Source organism: Chrysochloris asiatica, unplaced genomic scaffold (assembly GCF_000296735.1).
Source record: "Chrysochloris asiatica unplaced genomic scaffold, ChrAsi1.0 scaffold00291, whole genome shotgun sequence".
Taxonomy (NCBI): domain Eukaryota; kingdom Metazoa; phylum Chordata; class Mammalia; order Afrosoricida; family Chrysochloridae; genus Chrysochloris; species Chrysochloris asiatica.
Window position 1 is genome coordinate 3,258,202 of NW_006408809.1, and position 20,430 is coordinate 3,278,631.

A 20,430-nucleotide genomic window follows, 5' to 3' on the forward strand; every position below is an offset into this window, starting at 1 on the left:
TTGCTACACATAAGCCCATTGCTGCTGCCACTGTGCCAGTCCATCTTGTTGGGAGTCTTCCTCTTTTTCTCTGACACTCCACTTTACCAAACAGTATATCCTTCTCCAGAGACTGGTCCCTTCTGATAATATGTCCAAAGTATGAGAGACAAAGTCTGGCCATCTTGGCTTCTAAGGAGCATTCTGGATGTACTTCATACAATGCAAATTTGTTTGCTCTGTTGTTACTCCATGATAACTGTAATATTCTTTTCCAACACCATTACTCAAATGCATCAGTTCTTTTTTGGTCTTCCTGATTCACTGTCCAACTTTTTCATGCATATGAGGTTATTGAAAATACCATGACTTGGGTCAGGCGCACTTTAGTCTTCAAACTGACTTCTTTTTTCTACAACACTTTAAAGAGGTCTTCTGCTGCAGATTTGCCTAATGCAATTTATCATTTGATTTCTTGACTGCTGCTTTCACGAGTGTTGATGGTTGATCTGAGCAACATGAAGTCTTGGACTACTTTAATCGTCTCTCCATTTATATGGATGTTGCTTATTGGTTCACTGGTAAGGATTTTTGTTTTGTTTACATTGAGATGCAATCCATACCAAAGGCTGTAGTCTTTGATCTTCAGGAGCAAGTATTTTAAGTTCTCTTCACTTTCAGCAAGCAAGGTTGTATCATCTGCTTATCGCAGATTGTTAGAGTCTTCCTCTAATCCCTATGCCATGTTTTTCTTCATATAATCCAGCTTCTTGTATTATTTGCTCAGCATACAGATTAAATAAATATGGTGAAAGAATACAAACCTGACACACACCTTTCCTAATTTTAAACCATTAGTTTTTTCCTTGTTCTGGTCGAACAACTGCCCCTTGGTCTATGTACAGGTTCCTCATGAGTACAATTAAGTGTTCTGGAATATTCATACTTTGCAATGTTGTCCATAGTTTCTCATGATCCACACAAGCAAAAGCCTTTGCATAGTCAGTAAAGCATAGGTAAACATCTTTCTGGTATTCTCTGCTTTTAGCCAAGATCCATCGGACATCAGCAATGATATCCCTTATTCCACAGCCTCTTCTGAGTCCGCTTGAACCTCTGGAAGTTCTCTGTCAATGTATGATTTTAGCCATTTCTGTATTACCTTTAGCAAAACTTTTTACTCGCATGAGATATCAAAGAGATTGTTCACTAATTTCCACATTCTGTTGGGTCATCTCTCTCTGGAATGGACACCAATACGGACATCTTCCAGTCATTTGGCCAGGTAGTTATCTTCCAAATTTCTTGGCAGAGAAAAGTGAGTGCCTCAAGTACCCTATCAATTTGTTGAAAGGCTTCAATTTGTATTCCATCACTTCCCAGTGCCTGTTCTTTGCCAATGCCTTGGATTTCTTCCTTTAGGATCATTGACTTTTTTTTTTTTTTAAAGATCATTGACTTTTAATCATATGCTACCTCTTGAAATGGTTGAACATTGACCATTTCCTTTTGGTACAGTGACTCTGTGTATTCCTTCCATCTTCTTTTGATGCTTTTTTCTGCATCATTCAGTAATTTACCAAGAGAATCCTTCAATACCACAAGTCAAGGCTTGAATTTTTTTTTTTTTTTTTTTAGTTCCCTCAGCTTGAGAACAGTAGAGGGTAGGGGGTGCCCACTCCCTGAGGTATCCCCTCTGGCTCCCAGAGTGTAGGTGGGCAGACAGAGGAAAATAAAAGAATGGGAAACAAATATTTGCACCTTTGTCTCTGGTGATCGGTCAGCTCTCTGCAATGGGAGTATTCTCTTGACCTTGTATCTGCTCTTACCCATTCAAAATGGCTGTGCCGGGACTCACTGGCTGCCTCAAATCAGAAAACACCTCCTTTTTGATCTCTGCTCCAAACCCACTTGCTGGTAAGTTTTCAATCTTCCTGATTACCCCTTTATATGAAGAGTTCCAGGACCCTCCTTTGAACCTGTTTCATCTAGTATTCTATGTAGTTACTAGCAGAGGTCTGTCTGTACAGCCTTTCTCCCTAATCACCATCAAGCCCCCATCTTCCTTACTCTTCTTCCTGCTTCCCTTTTCTTGTGTATTGCTCTCCCCCTCTTGTATAGCCCTCCCTGTCACCCAAGCTAACATGTGTCTACCCTCTAGTCAGTGAATTACTGTCCCCCACTCTCCCACCCCTAGTAACCATCCTAGAGTGTTTCTTTAGTCTGGAAACCTTTTCTTAAACTTTTGTAATAATGGTCTCATATAATATTTGTCCTTTTGTGATTGACTAATTTCACTCAAAATAATGTCTTCCACGTTCATCCAAGTTATGGGGTGTTTCACAGCTTCATCTTTCTTCTTCAACGTTGCATACTATTCCAGTCTGTGTATGTACCAAAGTTTGTAGATCCAGTCTTCCATTGATGGGCACATAGACTGTCTCCATCTTTTTTCTATTCTGACTAGTGCTGTGATGAATATTGATGTGCATATCTCTACTCCTGTCCTGTCTTGTATTTCTTGTGGAGATACACCAAATAGAGGGATTACTGCCAATAAGGCATTTCTAACTTTCTAAGGAAGCGCTACACCATTCCCCAGAGTGGTTAAGTGTATTTTACCATCACACCAGCATTGTTGGAGGGTCCCAGTCTCTTCACACCTTTGCCAGTATTGTTTTGTTTTTTGAAGTATACTGTTAATGTCAGTGTGAGATGGTATCTCGTTAAGTTGATTCGCATCTCTCTCATGGCTAATGATCATGCGCATTTCTTCATATATATTTTGGCTGCCCGAATATCTTCCTTGGTGAGGTGTCTGTTCATGTCTTGCACCCTTTTTTAAAATTAGGTTGTTTGTCTTTTTCTTGTAGAGGTGTTAGTTTTCTATAAATTTGAGATATTAGTCCCTTGTCTGATATGTCATTTCAAAATGTTTCCCTGTCTGTTAGGCTCCCTTTTGAGTCTTGATGAAATCTTTGGATTCATGTAAGTTTCTAATTTTTAGGAGGTCCCGGTCATCTATTTTGTCTTCTACTGTTTGTGTGTTTTTCATAATGCTTGCTAGTGTATATATGCCATGTATTTGAGCCCCTAAATTTCTTCCTAGTTTTTTCATTGATGTTTTTTATAGTTTTAGGTTTTACATTTAGGTCTTTAATCTGTGTTGTTTGTTTTTGTATATTGTGTGAGGTATGGGCCTTGTTTCATTCTTCCGCAAATCAATTTCTAGTTTTGCCAGCACCGTTTGTTGAAGAGACTATCTCTTCCCCATTTAATGTGGTTTGGCCCGTAGTCAAAGACTGTATATGGATGAATGTACTTATTCTCAATTCTGTTGCACTGATGTTTCTTTCATTGTACCCCTGCCAGGCTGTTTTGATCACTGTGGTTGTGTAGTAATATTTGAGATCAGGGAATGAGAGGCCTTTAACTTTGTTCTTTGTAAGCAGTGCTTTGCTTACCCGAGGTAGCTTTCCTCGCCATATAAAGTTTGTGATAATTTTTCCATCTCTATAAAGATTGCCATTGGAATCTGGATTGGATTTGCATTATATCCATAGATTGCTTTGTGTCGTATTGACATTTTCATAATGTTAAATCTTCCTATCCATAAACATGGCATATTCTTCCATTTTAGTAAATCTCTTTTGGTTTCTTGTAGTAGCGTTTTATAGTTTTCTTTGTATAGGTCTTTTGTTTCTCTAGTTAGATTTATTCCTAAATAATTTACCTTTGGGGTGACTATGGAAAATGGTATTGTTTTCCAAATTTCCTGTTCAGAACTGTCTTTATTAGTATAGAGGAATCCAACTGATTTTTGTATAATGATCTTATTCCCCATCACTTTGCTAAATCTTTCCAGGCATTGCAATAATTTTCTTGCTGAGTCTTTGGGATTTTCTATGATTGTGATCATATCATCTGAAAATACAGTTTTACTTCTTCTTTGCCAACTTGGATGACTTTAATTTCTCTGTCTTGCCTTAAAGCTCTGGCTAAGACTTCCAACACAAAATTGAATAGGATTGGTCATAAAGGGCATCCTTGTCTAGTTTCTGTTTGCAAAGTTAATGTTTTCAGTGCCTCTCCACTCAGAGTAATATGGCTGTTGGATTTGTATTGTTGTTATGTGCCGTGGAGTTGTTTCCGACTCATAGCTACCCTGTACAGGGTTTCCGAGGCTTTAAATCTTTACGGGAGCATAACGCTTCATCTTTCTCCCGCGAACAGCTGGTAGTTTAGAACTGCTGACCTTGCGGTTCACAGCCCAATTCGTAACCACTACGCTATATATGCTTTTAATTATGTTGAGGAATTTCCCTTCAATTCCTACTTTGTTGAGTGTTTTTATCAAGAATGGGTGTTGGATTTTGTCAAATGCCTTTTCTGCATCAATCAATATGATCATGTGGTCCCCTTCCTTTTTTTACTTATATGCTGAATTGTGTTGATTGTTTTTTTAATGTTGAACCATCCTTGCATCCCTGGGGTGAATCCCATTTGCTCATGATGTGGTTTTTATGTGTTGTTAAATCTGTTAGCTAGGATTTTGTTGAGAATTTTTGCATCTGTGTTCATGAGGGATATTGTCTATAATTAATTTTCTTTTTTAGTGATGTCTTTGCCTACTTTTGGTATAAGGGTTATACTAGCTTCATAAAATAGGTTAGGGAGTTTTCCATCCCTTTCTATACTCTGAAATAGTTTGAATAAAATTGGTGTCAGCTCCGCTCTGAATCTTTGGTAAAATTAACCAGTAAAGCCATCTGGACTTGGAGTTTTTTATTGATCTGATCAATTTCATCTCTTGTTATCATAGGTCTGTTCAAGTTCTCTGTTTCACACTGTAAGTAGATTGTTTTTCTATAAATGCACCCATTTCTTCTAGATTTTCAAATTTGTTTGGAGTACAACTCTTTATGTTGTTAAGTGCCATTGAGTCGGTTCCAACTCATCGTGACCCTGTATAGGGTTTCCAAGGAACAAGTGGTGAGCTTGAACTGACAACCTTACAGTCCAGCACATTAACCCACAGCGCCACACCAGGACTCAACTCTTTATAGTATTCCGTTATTATTTTTATTTCAGTTGGTTCTAACGTCACCCATATACTTTATGCTATTTGTATCTCCCCCCTTTTATTTGATTTGCTAATGGTTTGTCAATTTTATTAATTCTTTCACAGAACCATTTTCTTGTCTTGTTGATTCTATTGTTTTTCTGTTTTCTACTAATTTATTTCAGCTCTTATCTTCATGATTCCTTTGCTTCTCTTGACTGTGAGCTTACTTTGCTGGGATTTTTTTAACTAATTGTTGTAGATGTTGTGTTAATGTGTTGATTTTAGTTCTTCTTTTTGGATGTGTGCATTTGTTGCCATAAATTGCTCTCTCAACACCGCTTTTGCTGTGTCCTAAAGGTTTTGGTATGTTGTGTTTTCATTCTCATTTTCTTCAAGGAACTTTTTTTTTTTTTTATTTGTTCTATTACCCAGTACCATTTACGCCGGGTGTTATTCAGTTTCCATGCATTTGATTTTTTCCCCCCTTTATCTTCTTATTATTGACTTCTGTGTAGTATTGTGATCTGAGAAGATGGTTTGTAGTATTTTGATATTTTAACATTTTTTGAGAGACTTGCTTTCTGGTCTAACACATGGTTTATTCTGGAGAATGTTCAAATTAAAAAAAAAATTAATTTTAAATAATGTTTCCAGCTTTGTAGAACACAATTCATTAACAGAATGTTAACCTATGTCATTTAAAAAGTCTGTTTATAGTACCAGTTTTGTTGGCTTTTATAATGTTTTTGGAAGAGGTAGTCAGTGATAGTAATCTCTCTTTTGATTTGTGGTCTCTTTAAATATAGAATAGACATACTTTCCTTTAGAATAATTACATCAGAGATTTCTTCACGGAAACCAAATACAGAAATTTAGACAATAGGAAGGAATTTGAGAGCAATTTACTTATATAAAACCCATGTTGTTTATATTAAAAATAGCTATCTTGTGTCTTTTAGTATTTCTAACTTTTGTGTACCTTTCTCTTTGTTTACAGCCCACTTCGTTGTGTAGTTCTTATTGCCCTCAGGGACATCAAGCAAGGAGAAGAGCTGTTTTCAAATTACTACACAATTGTTAGCTAACTCTATCAACCAGAAAGTAGGTTTTCTTACTCAGCTATTGAGTTAATTCTAAGTATTTTTTAAAAATGATTTTTCTGAGTTCCATCTTTAGAACACATTCTTGGAGAATTAACTGGAGTTGAAATTCTTTGTTTTTATTGATATCCTGTGTTTCAATTCCCTGATAAAAAAGCTGTTTGCTTCATTGGAATTTTGAATTTGTAATGCAGTTTTCATTTTAATTGACTTTTACCTAAATACATTAAAGCATACTGTTTGGCCTTATAATTTCAATTTTTATTTCATATATTTTCTCCCCCTGTGGTTTATAAAATTTTAGCCAAATTAGCTACAATTCTTGCAATAATGTTGATATGTACAAACTGCTGTAGAAATGTTATTCTTGCAGAATAAACTAAAAAAAATCTGTTCTAAAATGGAATTTGCGTTGCCATCAGTAAATTGGTGTTTGTTTTGTATGATTAAAAGTTTGTTCTAGCTTGGTAAGGGGAAAATGTGGGGCTTTATGCTATTTTTTCTACTATTATTTTGTTTGAACATTTCCACATAACATACTTTGATCTCTCAATTCCAAAGCTGGATGGAGAGGCTTTATTGGACCCCTCAAATCTTCACATTGAATTTGTACAAACAGAATTTGACCACCTTTTCCAGCATTGTTTCACCTAGTTTGTTGCATTCCAATAGCTTCCTAATTGCCTTCCTGCTCCACAACCTGTATTAGACTTTCACCAAGAGTGATCCTTGAAAATGTCCAGTCAAATCTTTCCATGCTTCTCCTCAAATTCTTCCAGACTCCTTATTTCAAAGTAAATGCTGATGCCCTTTACAATCCACGATCTATTTTCTCGTTACCTTTGATCTCATTTCTGCTGTCCCCACGTGCTCACTCCACCTGACTGGCCTCCTGACTGCTCTCTGAACCTGCTAGGCCCACCCTCACCTCAGGACCTCTGCACTTGTTCTCTCTTCCAGGAATGATCTTCCCCTAGATAGCCAGTTTGTTCTAGTATCCTCCTGCCTAACCACCTTCCTTCTACTTACAATCCCAACAACTCCCACCTCTTACAGTCTTTGTCCTACTACCTTAGATTATTTTTCATTTTACTTGTCTTCTCAACCATGAGTTCAGTGCAGTATCAGTGCCTAGAACATAATTTGACAGTTGACAATATTGGTTGAACGAATGAAACATAGGTTTGTCCCTTATTTGCTGCACAGCTTAAGGCAACTTTTTGTAGTGAAATCAATAGGATTGTTTCAGTAGGTAGTCTAAGTTCTGTTGAAAAGGGGCTTCCATTTGATACCTAGCCATAACATTTGTTTCCAGTGTCATGTGGCTTTTAATTGTGTTCCTCTGAGAGGCTGGAGGGATCTTCTGGAGGAGCCATTCAACTTGGTCCAAGAACAGTTAGTGACTGCTATGGGAAGGGCTCTGGGGGAATGGAGGGTGTTGGTGCTGGTGGGGTGCTGTGGAGACGATTCTGATGCAGCATCCCTGCAGTTTCCAGGGCTGTAACTCTTGATAGCAGAAAACCTCATCTTTCTCCCACAGAACTACCGGTAGTTAGTTGCTAACTGCTCACACCTTGAAGTTAGCAGCCCATCTTGCAACCACTAAGCTATCAGAGGTCCAAACACGGTTCCTGCCCATAAAATGTTCACAGGAGTATAAAGTTTGCCTCATATCATGCCTTGCTCTGGGCTGGAGTGGTGCAAATTATTTTTCAAAATAAAACATTGATATTTATAAAATGAAGATACCCTTTTTCGTTGTTTTACTAACTTTTTAGATTTCTAAATGGTTGATTTTTCCTTTCTCACATGTTTATGAAATGCTTATTCTACATCAGAAAACATCTTTGTGACAGCAATGGCTTTACCTTCTTGTAAAAACATACCCATGAAAATCTAGGTAGACAAATAAGTGTCTCTCTAAAGTAAATGCAATCGTCAGGAGGGACCAGTCGCTGGAGAAGGATATCATGTATGGTAAGGTGGAGGGTCAGAGAAAAAGAGGAAGACCCCTAACAAGATGGATTGGCAAAGTGGCAGCATCGATGGACTCAAGTGTGGCAACAGCAGTGAGGTTGGCCCAAGATCGGGCAGTGTTTCGTTCTGCTGTGCACAAGGTCACTATGAATTGGTACCAACAGGATGTCACGTAACAACAACAAAGTAAATGTCAGCTGTTGTGCACTAAAATTAGAAAAACATGTGATACTTTCTGGTCTAGGACCACAAATTCATTGTCCCTTGTACACTGTTTTGTCAGAGAACCCATGCAGACACCAAAAAAGAGGATCTTGAGTAAAGATCGAATGGTAACCAGCACTCTATGCCAGGGCCTAGTCTAAATGAAAAGCATTTATGGTGAAATGCCCCAAGTCTGCAACGTCATTAGACCGCTGAGTAGTCAGAGACGCACCTAGACTCCAAAAGCATACCACTGATGGAATTAATGACCAAAATGGAAACGGTGTGGTAGTCACCAGAGATTATTCTGAAGACTGTTCTAGGAAGCCGCTTCCCCCTTCCTTAAAAGCCTGCCCTCTAGTGCTCATTCATTCAGCATTTGCTGTATTCTTGGCTATATCCACCAACTTGTGGCCCTTTGGAAGGTACTTCTGTCCATGTGTCTACCACAGAGCCCTACACAGTAACGGTTTCGGGTGGCTGCGAAAAGAGGGCTGATCTGGGATGAATTATCAAGGCAGGATATTCAGGGTTTTTGCTTTCATTTGATCATCTTCTTGCTCTTGTACAAAATCTCCATGTTACATGCAGTTTGATCTCTGCATGTTAAGAATGGAAGAAGAGAGAAAGCTCTGGTGAGAGCACATGAAATATACAGACAGACTGGTGAAATGAGGCTAATCAAAGTTCTGTAGCTTAAAAAGAACCCACTGCCATCCAGCTGATACTGACTTATAGCAACCCCATAAAGGGTTTCCAAGACTAAAACTTTATGGGAGCAGACAGCCTCATCTTTCTCTCACAGATGAGAGACCTAGCAGTTAGCAGCCCAATGCCTAACTCAGAGCCAACAGGGCTCCTATTATTAGTAAGACTTAAAGCAACAAAAACCCACTGTTAAAAAAGAATGGCCGCTTAGACCAGTGTTTGAAACACAATACCAAATCCATGTCTCCTGAATTAAAGTACAAATGTAATCCTCACTTTGGGATTGTGGTAGTTGTTAAGTGTCATCAAGTCAGTTCTGACTCATGGCGACTCTGCATAGGGTTTCTGAGGAGTGGCTGGGGGGTTTGAACCACCGACCTTGCAGTTAGCAGTCTAGTGCTTATCCCACAGCACCACCCCAGGGTGGTAGTGACCTTATTGTGGAGGAAGAACTATCATAAAGGGTTTCAGAAAAACTTATTTTATCTATTGATTCTATTACTTACCAATCAAATACCTTATTTACTACATCAAAACCCAATTTGACAGTGGTAAAGTATTTACCCATTTGGTGTAATTTAAGATTTGTTGAATAAAACATCTATTTTTGGCAAATACTCACACGAACCAAGGGGAAAAAAAAAAGATTTCCAGATTTTTATTTCTGGAACTGTACACCAGGTATTAAAGTACAACAAATACAAAATAATGCTCAAAAAAATCAGTGTTTATGTACAAATATTAAAATCAATGCAACAATAGCAACTTCCTCTTGAACATCTGATACTAAAACGTGTTCTGATTGTCACTAATTTATCTTCATACTCACAGGGTACTTATTTCAAACTGGGACAATTGGAATCACTGGTCATCTAAGAAGAATATTAATATCTACCATATGTAACAATAAAACTAAGAGTTTCCTCCTTTTAGTGAAAAAATTAGGAACTTTTTAAAAAACATAGTAATGTCAATATTTTTATAAATTATTTCAATTTCCATTTGTAGACAATGTGCTTTGAAACTCTGGGCAAACAATCTCCTTGGTGGTCAGGTTTATTCATTAGTTTACATTCAAAGTTGAAATACTCACTCGAGACTTTGGTTAAATTAAATAGTATCACTCTATTAGATCTGACATCCTCAAATATTTATGACCCTCAATTTTAAAAATTAAAAAGGAAACAATTACACAATTCCTTTTAAAAAATTAAAAAGGAAGCAAGTGACCTAATTGTACACACTTTAGTATTTTTGAAGCATTATACTACATCCTTCAAGTAAATTCAGCAGCTGACCATAACAAGAGGAAAACTAAACATTTAAAAAAAAGCCCGACTATAGAAAGATGAAGTCTGCCTAACAAAAGTAAGGTATTGCTATCATCACAGCACCAGTGACATGTCTAAATGAATACGCCGTCCTCTTTAAATTCCCTGTACACAAAATGATACGTCAGCCAACACTGCAACTGCTCACCGTGGATTTTTTGGTTTGTTCATATGAAAATTATGTGGCAAAGGAAAACACCAAAACAAAACAAGAAGAATTCATCACAGTTTGTTATAAGAATTGTGCTTAACACTTGATAATAAAGGCATTATTGTTTCTTCATATGATTGCACATTGGCAATTTCCATGCTCTCAAAGGCAATTCTTTTAATAAACAGTAATAAATTCTCATAAAAATGCTGAAAGTGAGAAAAAAACAAAACAACCAGTAAATCCAGCTTTTAAAAGAAAATTCAATAAATAGCTATTTTACATGGATAAAGTTATAGTGGTACAATTATGAATGTCACATCAAGCATGCACAAAAATGGTATAATACATGGCAGAAGTAGTCAGAAAATATTGAATTAGATCTAAAAAGATATGAAGAATTTACACATATATACAAAAATCTTGCAAATTATTGCCTCATTTTAACAAGGAATTAAAAGTAAACGTTACCAGCTAGCTAGCACTCTCTAAGAGGCTAAAATTAGATGGGCATTTAAAAATCTATTAAACTAGCTGGAATTTATTTTTCTCTCATACCATTTTCTGGATTTTGGTCAAAAATCTTTATTAAATAACTAAAGTGTCCATTCAACTTGCTGATAATCCAAAGTTTAGATAAGAAACACCGTTTCCATCTTATATCAAGATCCCAGCAATGCATAGATAAACTGAATATATTACTGCATCAGCTTCTGAGAATGGGCATGTTCACTTAAGTGCAACTGGTATTAGCATTCAGTCATCTTTGTGTAAAATATTTTATACAAACCAGCCACTGTAAACCCAGAGTCAAAAGTAAAGTTACAACAATGGAAGATTATGGCCAGTATCTTACTAAATTACAGAAAATGTACTGATTATTAACACAAGAAATAAGGTTCAAAGTTTAGCACAACAACACAGCAAAAAGAAGCTGACAACTTGGATGAAAATACCAGAAAGGAACACAAGGTCCAGGCTACCCAGTATTTACTGTGTGCACACAGGAATGCTATACTCTAGATGTACAAATTAGAGACCGATTTTAAGTTATTAATTTAACTACTTTTGTCCACTGTTCTAAACTAAATTTTATAGTAAATGTGCTACTGCGTAAACACTTCAAAGCAATCTTCATTTAAATGCTGCAAAGAAAAACAAGAATACACATCATCCAAAACAAAGGATGTCATTGCAGTTCACAGTTTGTAGAATAAATACCCTCCCTTTCAATCACTACTAAGGTTACTATATCCTATCTACTCATCAGCACAACCTTGAAGCGACTTATACTTACAAATATCAGCAATGCAGTCAAACATTTAAGGTTTTTTGCAAGGCAACACAACTAGTAAAAATCAAAAGTTTTAATTAAGATGGTGCAAAAAAAGAGCAAAATTGTGTTTTAACTGTATTGTGAAAGCAAAGCTTATAACATCCTAATACTGTATTACATATTGTTTGAATTCACCTTAAAACTTAAAAGATGCATGTCTATTGAGCAAAATGGCCAACGTTCATGACGATGGCTTCTCATTCACAATGTTCGGAGTAAAAATAAGATTAAGTTTGAGATGCGTCTGAACATGTCACCTTTGTAAAACTTAAAGTGGTAAAGTACCATTCTAGTTCATATAAGAACTCACAATTTTCCTGCCAAATGTTCAAGCTAAACAAAAAAGCTTAAATATACTTCAAGGTTCTACTGCATTATGTATAAAATCTAGAAGTCCCTCGTAAATATTAACACTCTGAACTGCAGTGCGACAAACAACTTAGGTGTCCCAAAACGTACACCACTGAATGGCAACATCCGAGGCTTTGTCGACTGCACCTCCACCAGCCACCTGCCTCCGGATAAACTAAATTATACAATGACCGCTACTGACTTTAAAGATCACAATCTTGACAAGGGTGGACAAAACCCCAATCTGAACACATCTTCAAAGGCCAAATGTTCGGCCAATAAACGAAGTTACACAGAAATCTTCTGGCGGTAAGATGACCCATTCTGTGCAAGGTAGCCCTGGTCTAAAATTTTAGAACAGGATCCAAGCAAGCGTCTTCGCAATCTGCACGCAGTTCCTTGTGCTGGCTTCACTAAAGATGGCCTTGCTGGTGTGTAAACTGAAGTGCTCTACTCGAATCACATGAGAGAACTTTACATTAAAAAAAAAAAAAAAATCCTTGTATGTTTGTGCAGTTTAAAGAAACCTACCCCTGCTTTTATTTAATTAAGAAAAGAAAACCCAAAAAATGCTACATTGAGCAGGGATCGGGATCCGTACCTGTAAACATTGTTATTCCACTGCATCCATTTCGGCAAAAGGAATTTACACGATAAGAAGCCACTGCATTCAGTTCAGAACTTCGGTGCTGGTTTTGAGCTGGTGGCCTCGGTCTACAGGTGTTAAAATGGGGAGTGAGGGCAGTGGGAAGCAGAAGAAAATAGAAAAGGGAAGGTGTGGGCAAGAGGTATTGGGTGATGAGGAGGAGAGAAGCAGAGCTTAAAGCTGCACCAGAGTTCAATCTTAGTTCCCAACTCTGCTGATCATAGTTCGTTTCCACATTTATGGATTGAAAAATGAAAATACTCTTGACAAATCAAGATATAGTTCTATACATACTGACATCACTGATGTCATAGTGAAAAAGGTTCAAACTTCCAGTGAAAGACTAAGCAAACCTGATCGCTCCCCTCAAGTTTCCTGGTATTCCACACACACGCCTGGGCCCCCACCCAGATCACTCGGAGTGAAGGGCGGCGTGCGGATGCAGGGCGTGGGCACTGATGAAACCATTGGTTTCGCTGGCAGACAGATTGCCGAAGTCAGCCACCGAGACGGCCATTTTGGCACTGGTGATGTGATGCGTGTGATTTTCAAAATCCACACCCAAATTATTTACAGACACCTCATTCATGAAAGGTTCAGGGACAGCAATGCCCATTTTCAACCTCTTTGCCGGTCTTTCAGACTCTTCACTGCACATGTTCATTGGGTTTAGCTCTGAGTGATAAAATCCAGTCTCAAATAAATTAAAACAATCACTTTCTCCATTGCTGGGCAGGGTGAGTAACTCTTCCGTTACAACAGGCACATGATTTACTTGTCCACGGGGTGTGTTGCCCAGTGGAGGAAAGCTATCATCCAAACAATTCACATCTGTGGGGCTGCAGACAGTCGCTACACTGTTGGTCAAAGCTACAAAGAAATGGAAAACAGTTCATTCAAGTGACCCTATGCCCAGGAAACAAGATTTTCCACAAGCTATAAGACACAACACATACAGATGCTCATGTTACCTGTCAAGTCACTGGCAGTGAAAGAATTCAGTATGTTCAGCTGTTGATCAGGAATAGGCTCGGGTCGGTTAGAAGTTAAGGCTGAAGAATTTACTGTCCCACCCAGAGCTTCTGTTTCATCTACCAAACGATCCATGTAGTCCCTGGAAAACACACCCTAGTAATGTTACAGCTGCTTGAAACCAAAACAAAGCATCACCAAAGTCAAGTCTATGGTACTTACGTAACCCCTGGGTGATGGTTGTATCGTTTCTTTCCAAATCTTGTTTGTTGAGCAAAGTAATCATAACGTTCAGATTTCTTCCACATGTAGTAGAAAGCTACACATTCAGCAACTGTTCTAGTTCTTACCTAACAAGCCAACAATAGATTTTCAAAATCAAACCAACAACTCGAATCCACGTTTTAAAATAAATAAAAAAAAAATTAACATGGTAACTTCAATCCATGGGTCTAATTTTTTATCCTCTCAATTATGAGTTTCAAAATACTTTATTAGTATTTCCCAGAAATGGTAGTGTAGTGGTTACAAGCTGGGCTGCTAATCTCAACGTAAGCAGTCTGAAACTGGTAAGTTGTTCTGCGAGAGAAAGATGAGGCTTTCTGCTCCCGTAAAGATGTGCAGCCTCAAAAACCCCACAGAGGGTCGCTATGAGTCAGAACTGACTCCAAGGCACATAATCGTCACCATCATTTAATAATGAAGTTAACTTTCAAAGTCTGAAGGTTTTTGTTTATAAAATAAATGTGCATCCAGAAATCATCTTGCACCTTTACTAGAAAATTCTAAAACATGGAATCACTTACTCTTTTGCTTCTTACCTAAGGCAAAGGATTAACCAACCCCAGAAGGGTCCATGATAGTACCTCATATAGTTTTGTCGTTGTTAAGTGCCAGTGAGTCGGTTCCGACCCAAGCTGGTGAGCTTGAACAGCTGACCTTGAGGTTCAAAGTGACTTTGCAGTTCTGCACATTAACCAACAGTGCCACTCTCAAAATTGTATTTTTTTCTGGGGAGAAGGGCCAGAGACTCAACATATTCTCAAAAGAGCCCATGATCCAAAAGAGTTTAAGAACCTTTGGCAAAAGAATCAACATTCAATTATGTCTGGAATTTAAGATAATTTGCTAGCTAAAGACAGAGATTTCCTCACTAATATGTTTTAGCTCTTTACTCCAACAGAGTTTGGTAAGAACAATAAAATCTGAGCCTCATCAACGACACATACAGACACAGTCTCCTCTAACTATCTATAGTAGCCATATGAATGCAGACATACTCTGTAGAGACTAAGTTCTGTATCCTTACCCAATAAACACTTTCTCTCCTGTTGAGTCAGTGCCCAATAAGGAAGCGCTCTACCTGAGGATCTCTACCCTGATTGGTGAATGTGTTGTGATAAAGATCACTGGCACACGGTCAAGCTTTTGCACCAAGAAACATCCTATGCCTTCCAATAAATACCATTATCTAAAAGTCTTCTCAGAATGCTGGCTTCTTGGGGACAGAGACTTTTTTGTCTTGTTCACTGGTGTACCTCTACTGCCTAAAACAATGTCTGGCACATGTTGTTGTGGCTGTTAAGTGCCGTCAGTTGGTTCCAACTCACAGCGACCCTGTATAGGGTTTTTGAGGAGCAGCTGGTGGGTTTGAACCACCAACCTTGTGATTCATAGTCCAGTGCTGATCCACAGTACCACACAAGAAGTCCATCAGGTACATAATAAGACTTAATTTCTTAAGGAATGAATAAACAGAGTAAATTTTACAAGTCACTGCACAACTGATAGCTTTAAACGGCCAACTTAGATTCTGAAACAAAAATTTGATTCTATTTATTAAACACTTCATCTCATCTTTGAGAAAACATTAGATTTCCATACACACAAAAAGCACTTAACACTGACCACTTAAGTACTTCAAAATGTTGCCTTCCTCTAGGATGAAGAGGGATAATAATAACCAAAATACAATGCAATAAGCCATGGTATGTTCAATCACCTCAGATGCATGCGAAAGCTGGACAGTGAATAAGGAAGACCGTAGAAGAATTGATGCTTTTGAGTTACAGTGTTGGAGAAGAATATTCAAAGTGCTATGGGCTGCCAAAAGAACCAATAGATCTGTGTTGGAAGAAGTGTAGTCAGAGTGCTCCCTGACGGCCAGGATGGCCAAACTTTGTCTCTCATACTTCGGACATACTGTCAGGAGGGATCAGTCGCTGGAGAAGGATATCATGTTTGGTAAGGTGGAGGGTCAGAGAAAAAGAGGAAGACCCCCAGCGAGATGGATTAGCAAAGTGGCAGCATCAATGGGCTCAAGCGTGGCAACAACTGTGAGGTTGGCCCAGGATCAGGCAGTGTTTTGTTCTGTTGTGCACAGGATTGCTATGAGTCGGTACCGACTCGATGGCACCTAACAACAACAAATTCCAAACTAATTAGAATATATTTTCTAGTTGTTTTTACTAAGTAATATTTGTTTACTCAGCAGCTGTAGTTTTCACTGCTGATAAGAAACATTTCGGAAACCACAAGTCTCTGAAGCATTTGGAAAGAAGTGAAAAGTCAAGGAAAAAGGAAGACGATTAAAACTTCCAAAAAACATGGTGAATCCATTTTCTGAGACTGTGATAACTATATATTTCAAAATCCATGTAAATATACTATCAGCATCCCATGATCAGGCTCTGGGGCATCAGTGAGCAGATCAGTCATGACCAGAGCAGAGTACTGGTGTGTCAAAGGCAGGTGACTGTCAAAGGAAGGGGCGCATTTAACAAGTTGTTGCTTGTTCTTTTTTTCCTACTCAAAGTAATGGCTTATAAATTAGATGCTTTTATTCATTTTTATTACTAAGTCATTTCTCTTTCTTCTTTACCTAATACCAATTTGCTTGATTGTGAAGTTGTGAGGATGCAGGACTGTTCTGTTTACACAGTCACTAAAGGCTGGAACCCACCTGATGGCACCTAACAATCTGCCTGTTAAGAAGACCTGGTACTACCATGGTTAAAACGCTCAGCTGCGAACCAAAAGGTCAGTGGTTTGACGTTACCAGACATGCTATAGGAGAAAGTTGTGGAAGTTTGTTTCCCTATAGAAACAGCTTTGGAAACCCTATGGGACAATTCTACCTTCCTACAGGGCTACTATCCATCCGAGTAGACCCAACAGTAATGGGCTTAGTTTACTTTGCCTAACGTACCTTATTCTTCTGTATAAGATGGAAATCTTTCCCAAAAAGCATGAGTGCATGTTCAAAACTTCGGCATTCTTCTTCGGTCCACGCAGTCATTCCTTCTAAAGAAATTTCACAACAAAATTCATTGGACTCAAAACTCTTTGATGTGATTCAGTGATTTTTTTCAGTATGTCTTCCAAGTAAAAGGTCATCAACTCACACACATCAAAGTCTTCTGTGCTAGGAGCTTCCAGTTCAAATGACTAAAAGTATGCATATTATAAATTTGACCAAAAAAGAAATAGTACCCAAGTACAAAGACTGTTGTTTTGGCTTTTTCTGCATAGTGGGATAAGATTTGTAATGTATTTCTGCCTGTTGTTCCTATGATCTTTTAAAAACAATGAGCACCCATTACTTTTAATTGTGAGTGGGAAGGAAGGTGATTTACTTCATGAGGAAAAAAGCTGATCTGAATCTTATCTCAAACTTGTAAATTCTTTCATTAGAAACCACATGCCATCAATCATGTTCAATAAAGTACAACTGCCACACAGTTACTAAGTTGGTGTGCACAATGCTGTCCTAGATCCTCTCGAAACACAAAGGGGATGAGACAGTTCTTGCTCTCAAACGACAAAAACCCATTCTACTTCCTGGCAGATGTGAATGCTGGTGAACTGAAAACTACTGGGCGCAGTACAGGAGACTCAGATGGCCTTCAAGGACCAGGGAGGGACTGCATAACTTCCCTTGATTTCTGAGTGTCCCACTTTGGGGACCGGATCCCCAAAGTCACTAATGGTTGTCTACAATAAGAAATGAATAATACAAAGGGGTTTTTAAAAGTGCATAGAAAAATTCCATTTCTTTTAGTTAGATTTTCCATGAACTTTTTAAAGCTTCCTTGTAGTTTCAAAGAATGAAGAAAAGAGTCTTTCAGTTCTGAAAGCTCTGAGAGCCTAAAGTCATTTTTTTTTTTGTAAGGAGCAACTTTTACAAGGAAACGTGTCAATAGTCTAGTCTCAACCTACAAGCTCAAACGCATGTTTTCAGCTTTCCTACATTTCTAAATCACTTACACAATATTACTAAGTAGAACTTATAATCTACAGATACTTAATGAACGTTATGCCGCACGCAATCCATTTATAAAATAACAAAAAAACACTGAAACAAAAGGGATCTGTTTTCTTGACACATACAAAACCAAGCCAAAGCTCTGTCAAAATGTTATTACATGATTACCACAAATAAACCTATTGCAATAAGTGCAGTGGATTTATAGTGTACATTTCTTTTTTTAATCCTTAGTCTCCTTTTTATTTCCTGTCTGGTTTACAAAAGAAAGAAAACAATTTTTTTTTCCCCAAAGAAATCATAAAATCATTCTTTTTAATTACTTTGGATATATTGTCATCTCTGGGGTCTGCCTTGTTCTTTAATTAGTTCTTCAAGAAAGTGGAGGTGACAGGGGGTTAACTAATTTGTATTTGGACACTCTCTGGCACGTCTAAAAATAGAGGGCAAAAAAAGGAAATAATTATTGGCTATGAAGATGAACAAAGATTTGACAAAAGTGTTATAGGGATTCTCGGTCCTTTATGCTACTTGACTTATTCTGAGTCTCAAATGACCATCCCTCGTCACCTCCCTCTCTTGGTCCTGAGTGCGTCTTACCTTGCGAGGACTTTCCATTGCAGCAGTACCTTTCGACTGCTTCCTTTATATTGTGATTACACTTGAGAAGCTCATATAATGCCTACAGGAGAAAGAAGGGAGAAAATTCAAAAGAAGTTACCCAAAGTTTACACGTTAACAATATTTTACAAAAGAGGCATATTGTAAGTCTTCACAAATACTGGCTGACATGCTAGTATCCGGGCACTTGAGGGTTATGCTTGCCTAATCTATGGACCCATCCTGCAGACTGACTCTGGCACCTCATGAATTTGTTCATTTTCACTCCCCCTCTTAGGCGTCACCACCTCTAGCATTCCTGGATGATTTTCTTGCTTTCTGAGCTGGCTGAATTACCCTATTTTAGATGTGGTCTTGTCCAGTGGCAGACCTGGGATAACAGGACTGGTACTTTAGTAATAGCCTTAGCCTTTTCCATTTACTCTGAAACATGTGTTTCTGTTGTTGCTGTTTTTTTCCATTAGAATTTCATCCTGTTTGGAATTGTGAAATATTAAATAGTGCCCAGATAGAATTCAGTGGAAAGTTAAAAAATACTCTATCTTGCCTACGAAGTTTCAAGGAAAACAAACATGGCTCAATAGGTTACACTATAAACAATAATCTTAATTGATGCTTTTAATAAAACATTAGGTAAATCAGTATCCATTCTAATGTAAAGAAGGTAAAAACTATGTTATTGTTGTTGTTAAGCACCATGGAGTCGGTTCCGATTCATAGTGACCCTGCACAGGGTTTCCGAGGTGTAAATCTTTATGGGAGCAAAAAGCCAAATCTTTCTCCACTGGAACATTTGATAGTTTCGAACTGACAACCTTGAGGTTAGCAGCCCGATTCGTAACTACTACGCTACCAGAGTTATGAGTAGCTATAAATAGTTAACAACTATGAGTAGTTATAAATAGATGAATGTATTCCTATATGATAAAGAAAGTTTACCAGCCACTCCATAGGATAAAGATATAGCAGTCAAAGATTAAACCTAACCCACTGCCATCAAGATGATTCTGACTCATAGAAACGCTATTGAACAGAGTAGAACTACCCCACCACTGGGTTTCCAAGGCTCTAAATCTTTAGGGAAGAAGACTTGCACATCTTTCTCCCATGGAAAGGCTGTTGCATTCAAACCACCAACCTTCTGGTTCGCAACCAGACATTTTAACCAATGTGCCACCAGGGTTCCTATTCAAAGACTAGAAATCCTATGGGACAGTTCTACCAAAGGGTCTATAGGATCGCTATGAGTAAGAATGGACTCAACAGCAACATGCTATAGCAAACCAAGAGTCAGTATTACTCTTAATGCAAAAACCATCAATGTATTATTACATTTATCAAAAGCAGGGCCCAAATCACCAGTCCATCACATGACTCTGAGACTTTGCTTAATGCAGTAAGACTTATCACAGAAATAAGAGATAGAGTAATAGAAAGAAAGGAACAAACATACCATTTGATAATAACTTTAAAACTAGAAAACCTATGTGAAACAACTGGAAAATCACTGAATACTTTCAATGGTCTGAGACAGAAACAAACAAAATAAAAATAGTATTTCTTTTTATCAACAACATCAATTATTAATAAAATACAGATCTCAAAAAGTCATTAAGAAGACAAGAAAGAAGGAAAAGGTCAAAATGCATGTCAGAAGAGACTCTGAAACTTGCTCTCCAGCGTAGAGATGCCAAAGCAAATGGAATAATTGAGGAGGCCCAAGAG

General features: G+C 37.8%; 2 protein-coding genes across 4 annotated transcripts in view; one reads left to right on the forward strand and one right to left on the reverse strand.

Annotated features, from left to right (window-relative positions):
* SETD9 (SET domain containing 9) overlaps positions 1-6,370 on the forward strand; it is a 42,569-nt gene extending 36,199 nt beyond the window's left edge. The window contains exon 6 of the mRNA XM_006874657.1: positions 6,042-6,370. Coding sequence (XP_006874719.1) covers positions 6,042-6,129 — 88 coding nt within the window. The 3' untranslated portion in view covers positions 6,130-6,370. The remainder of the gene's footprint in view (positions 1-6,041) is intronic.
* Positions 6,371-9,674: 3,304 nt separating this feature from the next.
* The window catches only part of MIER3 (mesoderm induction early response 1, family member 3), a 33,645-nt gene continuing 22,889 nt past the window's right edge, over positions 9,675-20,430 (reverse strand). Inside the window, exons 8-12 of one of the 3 annotated variants that reach the window (XM_006874660.1) lie at positions 18,685-18,766; positions 17,029-17,120; positions 14,043-14,170; positions 13,820-13,962; positions 9,675-13,718 (exon numbers count right to left, since the gene is read on the reverse strand). In XM_006874660.1, the coding sequence (XP_006874722.1) occupies positions 13,261-13,718; positions 13,820-13,962; positions 14,043-14,170; positions 17,029-17,120; positions 18,685-18,766 (903 nt within the window). In that variant the 3' untranslated portion in view covers positions 9,675-13,260. Of the gene's footprint in view, positions 13,719-13,819; positions 13,963-14,042; positions 14,171-17,028; positions 17,124-18,684; positions 18,767-20,430 lie in introns of all 3 variants that reach the window. The other 2 variants (XM_006874658.1, XM_006874659.1) reach the window with 2 other exon arrangements.